We start from the raw sequence: 11,973 nt of genomic DNA, 5'->3' as shown, positions 1-11,973 counted from the left end.
AAATATGTGGGGACAACAAAAATTGTTATTCTTCCTTATATATAGTAAGTAATATAAAAATTATGCCCTTTGATTTTTTTATTTTTTATTTTTTTTGGTTACAAAGGCAAAAGTTAAAGACCGGCTCGATTTAAGGGCATAAGTGCCAATGACCCTATTCTGTGATTTGTTCGTTCGCAGGGGCGGAGCTAGTATAGTAATTGGGAGTTCGGTCGAACCCAATAACTTTTGTCTTAATCCTGTATTTGTTTTGAAAATTTCATTAAATATGCATAAATTGTTAATCTGAAACACAATAACTTAAACGAATTAGAATTCCGAATCCACAAGCTTCCAATCCTGGCTCCGCCTCTGATCGTTCGGCAATTCTTTTTAAATGAATTTTTTTTCTGAGATACATGATTTACATTATGAGTATTCCCAGTTCAATTAAGCATTTTGTTAAAAGGCAAAATCATTACAAAATTGATATATCCACAAAAATTGTTATTAAACAATTTCAGTTCATCTTTTGTGGTTTGAACGTTCGTCGATAAATAAGACTAGTACATGCAATGAAATTTGAAAATTATCGTTTGCTAAAACCTGTAACCCATATTCCTCAATGTACTAAAGAACATGGAAAAGAAACAGAATATATGAAGTTTTTATTAGTAGAACAAATATATTTAAGAACAGTGAAACGTAGTAGGATTTTAGAGTAAGTTTAGTAACCTTGTATACAATTAAGCCCATTCGGATATGAGCGAAGGCTCAAAATTGAATTTTGTGCTCCCATCAGGGGCGGAAAATCTGAACACCCTTAATCGGAAAATAATACTGCGTATATAGATAGAATGCTGCGGTATATCGTGATATATTATGTTCTGAACACCTTCATACAACTTGGTGAGGCAGCTCAGCGGCGGAAGGGTTCAGCTAATAGCTTAGCAGCAACTGCGCCTGGGTTCATTCTCAGCAATTGCCATTTTGTTAACATTTTGTAGGTTTGATTCTCGGTAGATAATACACATTGACTATATCCACTTATAGCCTTACGAGCTATGTGGCCCTAGTTTACATTTTAAAAAAAGTAACATTAGTATCAAGTACAAACCCCATATCCAACTTTTTCCTTTTAAAAAACTAAAATACCAGTTTCCAAGTGGCCCTAATTAAACGCACAAGAAAAGGACACACACGAAAATGAGTGCACCAATATTCAGAGTACAAACAACAAAGCCAAAACTCAACAATCTTCACAAGCAGTGCAGGAATCATTTGAAATACAGGACAATGATAAAATGCAGCCACAAGATATAAATCCAGATAATGTAGAGATGAATGTTGAGAACAAAATCACTGATAAGGAGCTAATTAAGGTACAAAACAGTGACAACTTATCTTCAATTCAACAAGAGGAGATAACAAAGAATAGGGAAGTGCAGCAACTCAATGTCATTCCTGAGAAACCTCCTGATGGGATAGGCATAACAGATGAGACTTATGAGATGGAAGGTGGCACATTAGCAGGAACTCAAACAGGAGAACAACGTATTGAAAAGGTTCAAAGTACTAACAAAGGAGAAAACAAAGATAGGGCAACATGCAGTAATCAACAACAGGAAGGTAAAATTAAGGATAATGAAAGAGAGGTTGCAGACTCAATATCCACCAATGCACCCGAGGAACAATCAGCAGAACCGGGCAAAGTGGATGACATAGGGGATGATGATGAAGTGGAAAAAAGCAGTGAATCAGTCACATTGTCAAACCAAGATATGCGAAATGTCTCTCCTAGACAAACAGCAAAAGCAAAGAGACAAGCAACACAAAATAGAGGAAGAAGTGTACCACCTAAGGCAATAGGTGGTGTGCTAACAAGGAAAGCTTATGCCAAAGGAAACTCTCAATGAATAGCACACTCATTTGGAATATTAGGTCCGTAAACACTCAACAGGCTTTTGAGAGAGTGGTTTTGATGCATAGACAAAATCAATTCAACTATATCGCACTAATGGAACCTTTTCAACATTCACCACACATTAACATGTATAAATTATGGCTGGGAATGGGAACTGCATGGCACAACATTAATGGAAAAATATGGGTCTTTGTACATGTGGATTTTCAGGCGGAGGTTACAAAAGATACTACGCAATTATTATCCATTACACTGACTAACTTGGAATCTGGCCGAGTGTTCAATATTACACTGGTTTATGCAAGCACTGAAAGGGCTAATAGGATCAATTTGTGGGATGACTTATATGATCTATCAACAAACATGGTGACGCCATGGATGGTTGGGGGAGATTTTAAAGTCATCCTAGATGCTACAGAGAAATTTGGTGGGTTACCTGTTAATTATCCAGAAGTAGAAGACTTTGCACATTGCTTGAGCATCTGCCAATTAGAGGATCTTGGGTTTTCAGGAAGTACTTATACTTGGTGGAATGGAAGATCTGATGAAGCATGTATTTTTAAAAGATTGGATAGATGTCTTGGAAATCAGGCCTTTCATAATTCATTCCCCAATTTTGAAGTGGAACACTTAATCAAACAAGGGTCTGACCATTCTCCATTGAAGCTATCCCACAGAACTGACATTAGAATTATTAAGAAACCATTCAGGTTTCTTAACTTCTGGATCGAGGAAGATAGTTTTTTGGCCACTGTTAGGGAAAATTGGGAGGGGCATTATGGAGCTGATCCTTTTTTCAACATCCACAACAAAATGAAAAAGGTGAGTAGAGCATTGACTAAATGGAGCAAAGAAACATTTGGAGATATCTTTAAACAGGTGGCCACATTGGAAGAAGTGATTAAAGTCCATGAGGCAGAATTTGAACAACATCCTACAAAGGCGAATAGAGAGAGGTTGCAGAAAGTACAAGCAGATCTTATCAGGATTTATGCAGTGGAGGAAAAGTTCTGGAAACAGAAGGCAGGGTTACAATGGTTTAAAGACGGAGACAGAAATACAAAATTCTTTCATGCGCATGTGAACGGGAAAAGGAAGAGGTTACAAATTAAGAAAATTCAAGATCAAAATGGAGTGTGGCTGGAGCAGGAAGAGGAGATAACTCAAGAAGCTATTAGATTCTATTCTGATCAATTTTCTGAGGAGCAGATACCTACAAACTTTGAGTTATTGGATCACATACCCCACCTCATAACAACGGAGCAGAATACACAAATTAATGAACTACCAGAGGAGGAGGAAGTGAAGAAAGCAGTGTTTGGGCTAAATTCAAATAGTGCGGGTGGCCCTGATGGATACACGGGAAAATTCTTCCAATCTTGCTGGAGCATAATTGCAAAGGATGTGATGCAGATGGTGAGATCTTTCTTTTGTGGCCATGAACTTCCTAGATACATCACATGTACAAATCTGGTGCTTATTCCTAAAAAGAAGGAGATTGGTTCTTTCTCAGATCTGAGACCTATCAGTCTTAGTAATTTTACAAGTAAAATATTCTCCAGAATCATTCATGAGAGGCTAGTTCATATACTGCCCAGCTTAATTTCCCCCCAGCAGACAGGATTTGTGAAGGGAAGAAGTATTGTAGAAAATATCTTGCTTGTCCAGGAGATTGTACATGATATGAGGTTAAGAGATAGGCCTGCTAATGTTGTTATCAAGTTGGATATAACAAAAGCATATGATAGAGTATCATGGCTGTTCTTAACTAAAGTGCTGAGGAAAATGGGTTTTGGAGAATTTCTAATAGACATGGTCTATAGAATCATCTCCAACAATTGGTATTCGGTTCTTATTAATGGTCAGCCTTGTGGCTTCTTCAAATCAACAAGGGGTGTTAAGCAGGGAGACCCTCTATCTCCTACTTTATTCATACTTGCTTCGGAATGTTTATCTAGGGCGCTGAATGCGTTGCACTATAACTCAAGGTTTTCGGGTTTTGGAATGCCTAAGTGGAGCCCCTATATTAATCACCTGACATATTCAGATGACACCATCATCTTTACTTCTGCTGAGGAACAATCTCTACAAGTGGTAATGGAAACTTTAGCAGCATATGAGAAAGTGAGTGGGCAGAAGATCAATAAAGGAAAAAGTGCAGTATTTCTCCATCATAATGTTACGCAGGAGGTGGAAAGCTTGGTAAATAACGCTACCAGAATTCCTAGAAAGGAGTTTCCTTTCACCTACTTGGGAGTACCAATATATTATGGAAGAAGAATGATAGCACATTACAAGGAAATTACTGATAAGATCTTTAATAGGCTTAAATCTTGGACAGGAAAATTGTTATCGATTGGCGGAAGGGTTACACTTATAAAGCATGTACTACAGAGTATGCCTATTCATTTGCTATCAGCTTGTGATCCTCCCTCAGGGGTATTGGCACAAATCCATAAAATGTTCGCTCAATTTTTTTGGAGTAATTCAGTTGGGAATTCTAGCAAGCATTGGGTTTCCTGGACTACTTTGTGTCATCCTCAAGAGGAAGGGGGGTTGGGTTTTAGAAGCTTACAAGATGTTTCCAAGGCACTCTTTTCAAAGTTATGGTGGAATTTCAGAACCAAACAATCATTGTGGAGGATGTACATGAGTAATAAGTATCTAAAAAAAGATCATGCAGTTACTGTCCACTAGGAACATACATATGGAAGAAAATGCTGCAATGTAGAGATGAGATAGAATCAGAAATCTGGTGGCAAACTAAGCAAGGAAATTCTTACTTTTGGCTTGATAACTGGACAGGATGGGGAGCACTATACAAACTTATTCCTGAAAACTTCAGAATGGGCAATACTGTGGTACTAATTAAAGAAGTGGTGACTGAAGGAAGATGGGAAGAAGACATGATAAGGGAGTTGCTACCAGAGAATCTAGCTGATCATATTATCCAGAAACTGCAGCCACCTGGTGAAGAGGAGGAACTGGACAAACCTCACTGGAAACCTGATTCTAGAGGCAAATTCACTGTTGGGACAACTTTTAATTTAATTAGACAAAGGGTGGAACCTAATATACTTTACAAGAAGATGTGGGTAAAAGGTTTGCCTATCAAAATCTCTTTCTTCTTGTGGAGATTATGGGGAGCAAAGGTACCACTGGATGATGTAGTGAAGAGATGGGGCTTTCAATTTCCTTCTAGGTGTTATTGTTGTGAGGAACCAGAAATAGAAACCATATCTCATGTGTTTCTTCAGTCACCAGTAGCACAATACACCTGGAAGTATTTCTGCAGACCTATAGGCATCAATATTCAAAACCTACATCTAAGTCAGCTTTTTAACTTATGGTGGGACACTCATGTTAATCATCATGTGAAGTACATCTTTCAGGTTGTTCCAGCTATTATTGTGTGAGAACTATGGAAGAGGAGAAATGCCATAAGACATGGAGGGAAAATGTCCAAGGTAAAGTTGATATATCAAATTATGCACAACATTATAATGTTCATGAAGGTAAGAAGAAGCAATTTCAAACAGGCAGCCTACAACTGGAATACACTGGTGCAGACTTTGCAATCTTATACCCCAAGAACTAAGGTGATTAGAGTTCTCTGGAAGCCCCCTGATACTGGTTGGGTGAAATGCAATACCGATGGGGCGTCTAGAGGAAATCCTGGAAGAGGATCATGGGGATTTTGTGTGAGAAATGAGACTGGAGACTTGATAGCTGCTAAGGCAAAGGAGATGGAAGAACCAACTTGTACTAATACTCAGGCAGAAGCTATGGCTATAGTACAAGCTCTGAGATATATGAAGGAAAGGCAGTATCAGCAGATTATAATTGAAACAAACTCTCTTTTATTAAAGAATATCATACTCAAAGTTTGGGAAATTTCCTGGCAGATAATTGAAATGGTGGAGGAAATCTGGAGATTAATGAATAATAAAACAGTTAGGGTGATACATATAATGAGAGAGGGTAATATGCTAGCGGATCACCTGGCTAATTTGGCACTAGATCATGGAGAAGTGGCTTCAGAATCTTTCCAGGAGTTGGGAATTCAAGGGAGGAGATGGATTAACAATGATAAGTTACAATTACCATACTTAAGGATCAGACCATGCAAGAGATGAATGGACACATTGAAGGAAGCAGGACAAGTCTTTTTTTCCATGTTCAAATCCTGTTGTGGGAGGAGAATATGGGAAACAATTTTATCTAACATTAGTTCCTTGTTTTGCAGCTACCTCAAACATGAAAAGGAGTAAAGAAAGGGCCAAACAAGAAACACCAGCCAAGATACACCAGCACAACAATCTCAACATTGCATATTCAGGAAACCCAAAAATATAAAAATCAGCAAATTGCAAATATCTCACAATGGGTAATTTTGGAATAAAAATCAACAATTCATAAGCAGTTCAAATGAAGAAGACGGATGTTCAATACCGAAAATACAAAGCAAAAAGCAGAGGGATGGAAGCGATTTTTGAAGCTACACATAGCTAGCTTTCTTATTTTGTTTTTCTCTTTCTTAGTTTGCTTTTCTCGTTCTTTTTGGCAGACACTATCTTGTTTTGTGTAGTTTCTTTTTTATTATTAATAAAATAGTCACTAGGTGACAAAAAGCCTAGTGACCTTTTAAAAAAAAAAAAAATTAAAAATGGTTTGAATCTAGACTCAATTATCTTATCTCTTTTATTGCTTAGTCAGTTCAAATCATGTTAAATAAAATATGAATAAATTTTTGGTTATTTTTAATGCTCATTAAACTAAATATTGCATAGTTTTAATTTTAAAATTTTTGGTGCACCCATTCATTTAATTTTTTCTTTTACTATATTATGTAGTATGATTTTAATTTATTTTTATTTTTGCACCCACTCACAAAAAAAGTTTACTTATCCAAAATTTGAACACCCTTCGTGACATTCCTGGCTCCGCCACTGGCTCCCGTGAAAGTCATTTAGAAACAAATTGCTTGTGAAGGGAAAGGAAAAACAACCGAGTATAACATCATTGAGGAAGTTTATTGATACATTAGGATATCATGAATAACTTGAGATTTTGCAACTTACAATATCCGGAAAACATGTTATTTTCCACTTCCCTCATAAATAATACTTAGTAGTAACATTTATGTCACCATAACGTGATGAACGAATGAAGGAGATGCAACTCATATCTATCAATCAAGTCCTCTACATTGCAGAATGATGATGCATCCGACGCCCTTTCCAACCACACAAATAATTCGCTTGTGGACGTCTTTTCTGTGGCTTTTTTTCATTCAACATTACAGGTGAAGAAATTGTGGTCATCTTATATGGAGTAGATGTAGCTCGACAAACCGATCTCTCAATCAAAGTAACATTATCAATATCAATATTCTTATCAATATCAACATTCTCTCCATTTCGCTTGTCAAGCCACGAGATGATATCTGAAAAGACGATTTCAATATTGTCTTCTGGCTCACCATATGTCAAACCGTGCCACATTCCTGGATAAAGTTTTAGAGTCTTGTCCTTGCTACTCGCTTGCTCGTACAAAGCCTTACTTATTTCTGGATCAGTTACTATGTCTGCTTCCCCATGCAACACTAAAAATGGTAGAGTGACCTGTCAAAACAACAGAATTTTTTTTAAATTTTCAACTACACTACAGTTTCAGTTTTCATTTTATCGGAATGATTCAATTAGTGTTTACCTCGTGCAAACTTTCCTCAAGGTGCATGCTGGTTCTTAGCATTTCCAAAGCTGTCTTTAGTCTTGGCTTTTCCTGATAAATTAACCTGTTCCCACGTACCTATACTTGCAAAATGACAAGAAATGGACATCATAAATAACTAATACTTGGAATTAGCTACCAAAATGTTGCATATTAACTTAACGATTAATCTCACCTCTTCCCTTTTAGCGGGGTCCTTGAAGGCAGCATCAATGACATCCTTTGTAGGGACAATCTTCCATCTTGGTATGACATCCTCCACTTTAGTTAGTAAGCTTATAACCATTGGATGTGGCTTCACCTTCTCAGATATCTAGTTATTTTTGCAATGTAAATTAGACGACTCATTTTCCTTTTGACTTAAAAATGTCACTCACTACTGAATGCAAGCAATAAAGCATATCAAATACAGTAAATGTGACAGACCGAAAATCTTAATTGGCCTACCTTACACATAGGTGCAACCAGAAGAGCACCATGCCAAAAGGAAGGGTCTTTCTTGTGTATTAAAAGAGCCACGGCCCCTCCCATCGACTCCCCATACAAAAACCTTGTTTTTTCTCTGTATTCCTCCTGTGCTGATATCCAAGAAAAAACGCCTTTTAGGAAGAGGATAACAAGTACGTTGAAGCTTTTTAACAATTATAACCATGCCTATCACGTTGAAAAATATTTGACTTAAATAAAGTAAAAGGACCTATCATAATAATTGTGAAGCGAGAGGACATGTTGGTAGCTTACCGCAAACTGACTTGAAAAAGTCACTGCAGTCGTTGATAATGTTGTTAAACCTTTTGATGTAACAGCGGGCACCCTCTGACCGTCCATGGCCTTCATAATCCATTCCAACCACCGCGTATCCGTTATTTGCCAGCTTTGTTCCAACACCTAGCCATAATAGTACAATATCTATGTTATGTTGGATATACTACATAACAATTCTATTATGCACCAGAAAGAACAATATTTGGCTATAGGCATGGCATAGATAGCAATGGTGTGAAACTTTGCTTAGTTATGGCTAGAGAAGATTACAAGTTACAAAAGGGTCTTCTCCAAAAGTTAGCTGAACCACTCTAAACAAAATGGATTGAGAAATGTCAAATACTGCAAATTCAGAATAGTATTCAGTATGTGTATGTGGTAAACCAGAAATGAGGTAATTCCCATCTCCCAAGTCCCACCTACCATTCTTTTTTCAAAACAGAAATAGAAGGAAAATCAAATGTTTGATACCACATCATTTGTCAACATAAAAAACTTGGTAAGTGGTTAGAGAAAGAGTGCTAATACCCTGGTCCAAGAATAACAAAACCGGAAGCCTTTCTCACAGGAAACCAAGTTGGATAGGTCAAGTAACATTTCAGAATATTTTTTAATGGCGGTTCTGTCCGAGTCAGTTTGCGCACATCTTGACTATTCCAACCACACCTGCTACCTCCCACTAGCACAGGTACCGAGTAACTCTGTCCACCGAGGCTCAGGCAACAGTTCAGAATATATTTAGTTTTTGTGATTTACTTTTCTTTTGAATAGTCAAAGTCTTAAGTAGGTGATTCTTTAATGATTTCAGATGTACCTATCATACTTCCTACTATTAAAATCTATGTTATGTTCTAGAATTTCTTTATTTGACTTGACTAGCTGAGTCCCAAGTGTCCCACAGATTTTGGTGTGTGAACAAATCTCTCTGTTGAGGTTACTTGCCTGATTCAATTTTACATTTAGGGCCCAACTTTATTTGCTAACCTAATCAACCAATCAAACTACCAAGATAGAACTTCTAATTTAATGGTTTCTCAGTAGTCAGCCAACCAACCAACAAGCCATTATTGCTCCTTATTTTACCAGACAAACAATTAAGTTCCAAGTTAGGTGTTAGTTATCAAATTGCCCAAAAAAGGGAAAAGAAGCAGACCCATCATGCAACATTTAAGGAGGTTATTTAAGGGTAATTGCTGAGTTTCAACAAATCTATAGTACCTTGAGTCTGAGAGGAACAATAACGTTAGATGAGTTCTTAGTGTAATCATTAATTTGAGGACCATTTTGATTGCACATTTAACTACTAGTTGCATTATCTTTATCACCAATAATTCTGCCCTCAAAAATAATAAATCTTGTACAATGACATACCAGACGCAGATGAACATAATGCACATAATATGCCAAGATAAAGGGCAAACAACAACTACGCCTCAATCTCAAGCAAATCGGGTTGGCTATATGAATCCTCCTCATTGTCCGTGGCGCTCTATTTAAGCTCATCTCTATTGAATGTAACATAAAAAAAGTACTAGAAGTTCTCTACAAAAACGTGAATGACAAGTTATGGGAACCAACTGAAAAAATCCTCTAAATTATTGAATTCAGCCAACAGTTCACCAATATCAAAAAGGATTTTTTTTTTTAAAAAAAAACAAATGATAAGATAAGAGGCATAAATTTTACTGGTATGGTTGGTCACCTATGAAGTCAAAACATTAAAAAGAGAGGACAGGTGTAGCAGGAAATGGACCACATTGTACAGCAATAATAGTAAGGTCATCTCACCATAAAATTGGACCCCAAAAGCAGAGGCGGAGCCAGGATCCGGATCTTGTGAGTTCGGGATTCTAATTCTTTAAAGTTACTGGATTCTTAATTAATTATTTGTACATATTTCATAAAAATTTTAATACAAATATATGATTCGGACAAAAGCTTTTGGGTTCGGCCGAATCCACACCCAAAGGCTGGCTCCGCCCCCAGTGGCGGAGACAGAATTTTCATCTAGGGGTTTCAAAAATTCTAAAAGGTAAATAAACGAAGAAGTCAGGGGGTTCAACATCTACTATATATACATAATAAAATAATTTTAACTTTGAAAATACACTGTAATTTTTCGCCGAGGGGTGAACCCCTAGACATAAGCTGGCTCCGCCTCTGTCCGCCCCTGCCCAAAAGTATAAAAAGTGGGACCTTTTTTTACTGTTACCCTGTGACAAACTCAATAAGAAGAAGAAGAAGAAGAAAAAAGAAGTATATAAAAGTAAAACAATCCATTGAATGTGGCTATCCAGAAAGGCACGAGAGAGGTAGGAGAAATAAGTAATGACATGCATTTATTGCACGAGAAATTGTATTCAAGATTTAAGATTTAAACTTTATGAGTTCAATATTTAAAATTCTTAATACGACCCATTTCATTTTTGATGTTATGAGTTCATATTACTAGTTGCTGCAATATTCATGAAGTTTATACATAAATTTATATTTTGCGTCGAAAATACTGAGTTCAGATGAACCGTCACCTTTCAAGCATTTAAAAAACAAGGATTCTATAGAAAAGATTGGCCATGAAAGCAAAAACAGATCAAATGAGGAAATATTTATTACCTCTCATGAATCCACTGCATTCCATGCCATAGCCTGCAACAACATCATTAATCAATTTTGTTAGATCAAATTTCATCAAAAACAAAAAAGAAAGTGGAGAGGAAAGAGAGAAAACAAACCATGGCAAAGGAAAACAAGGGCCTTTGGAGAAGAAAATGGCAACCATCTACAAGTAAAGAGTTGAACACCTCTTGAATTCCTTATATATTCCTAATGCCAAATTGATGCAAAGACACAATCTTATTAAGAATAACCCCATATTATACAAAGTAAAGAGAGAAAAAAAAATGCCATTGAAGAAAAAAAAAAAAAAAAGCAAAAGAACCACGGCCCACCTCATGATATCCAACACCCATCGTATATTTTCTTTTCAAGAAGAAAAACAAAACCCCAACTCAGAAATGTGACTCAGCATTCAAGTGAGATATCAGGTAAGTGGCAGATCTGTGTATTATGGGTGCAGTTTTTTGTAGTTGCAGATGCAGAGGAAGAGAAGAAACAGGGAACAAAGTGATTCTTGATATGATTATGATAAAACTATAGTAATAATATATTCAAATCTTGGAAAGCAGAGAGATGCATAAAGTGGACCTGAGAAGTTGGAATATATACTACAGAGATAAATATAGATAGGATCATAAGATGAGGAAAGTGAAATGATTGTAAAGTTTTGTATATTTGGCTTGGTTAATAAAGGAACATTCCAAATTTGTGAGGTAACGTGGCTGACTGGATAAGCCCATCCCTCTGCTCTTTTCCAGAATTTCGGATTTCGATCACTAATGAAATATCGGGGGAAAAAAAAAAAAAAAAATAAGAGATCACTACTGAATACAAGTAGGAAAAGAAAACTTTTCTTTTACCATCAAACAACTTACTATTAAGAGTTACAATCAAATCAAAGTACGGATATTTAGTTACTCAATTTAGTTAGTCTTTATGATTTGTATATTTTGTAA

The 11,973-nt window shown here is 36.5% G+C and overlaps 1 protein-coding gene across 1 annotated transcript; it reads right to left on the bottom strand.

Moving 5' to 3' along the window:
• Nucleotides 1-6,917: 6,917 nt before the first annotated feature.
• Nucleotides 6,918-11,726, bottom strand: LOC132609736 (caffeoylshikimate esterase). The gene is made up of 8 exons (XM_060323873.1): nucleotides 11,350-11,726; nucleotides 11,134-11,224; nucleotides 11,015-11,047; nucleotides 8,378-8,524; nucleotides 8,084-8,214; nucleotides 7,812-7,949; nucleotides 7,616-7,714; nucleotides 6,918-7,527 (listed from the first exon to the last, which is right to left on the bottom strand). Exons 1-8 carry the CDS (start codon nucleotides 11,368-11,370, stop codon nucleotides 7,108-7,110), a joined length of 1,080 nt encoding a protein of 359 aa, XP_060179856.1. The 5' UTR covers nucleotides 11,371-11,726; the 3' UTR covers nucleotides 6,918-7,107.
• Between the last annotated feature and the right edge of the window lie 247 nt (nucleotides 11,727-11,973).

Source organism: Lycium barbarum, chromosome 9 (genome assembly GCF_019175385.1).
Source record: "Lycium barbarum isolate Lr01 chromosome 9, ASM1917538v2, whole genome shotgun sequence".
Taxonomy (NCBI): domain Eukaryota; kingdom Viridiplantae; phylum Streptophyta; class Magnoliopsida; order Solanales; family Solanaceae; genus Lycium; species Lycium barbarum.
This window is presented reverse-complemented; position numbering and strand designations above follow the sequence as displayed.

Coding starts and splice junctions, on each gene's coding strand:
- LOC132609736 (XM_060323873.1), bottom strand. CDS start 11,370: ATGGGTGTTGGATATCATGAG. Junction 8,215..8,377: donor CTTTTTCAAGTCAGTTTGCG/GTAAGCTACCAA, acceptor CTTGGATATCAG/CACAGGAGGAATACAGAGAA. Junction 7,715..7,811: donor ACCCCGCTAAAAGGGAAGAG/GTGAGATTAATC, acceptor TTGCAAGTATAG/GTACGTGGGAACAGGTTAAT.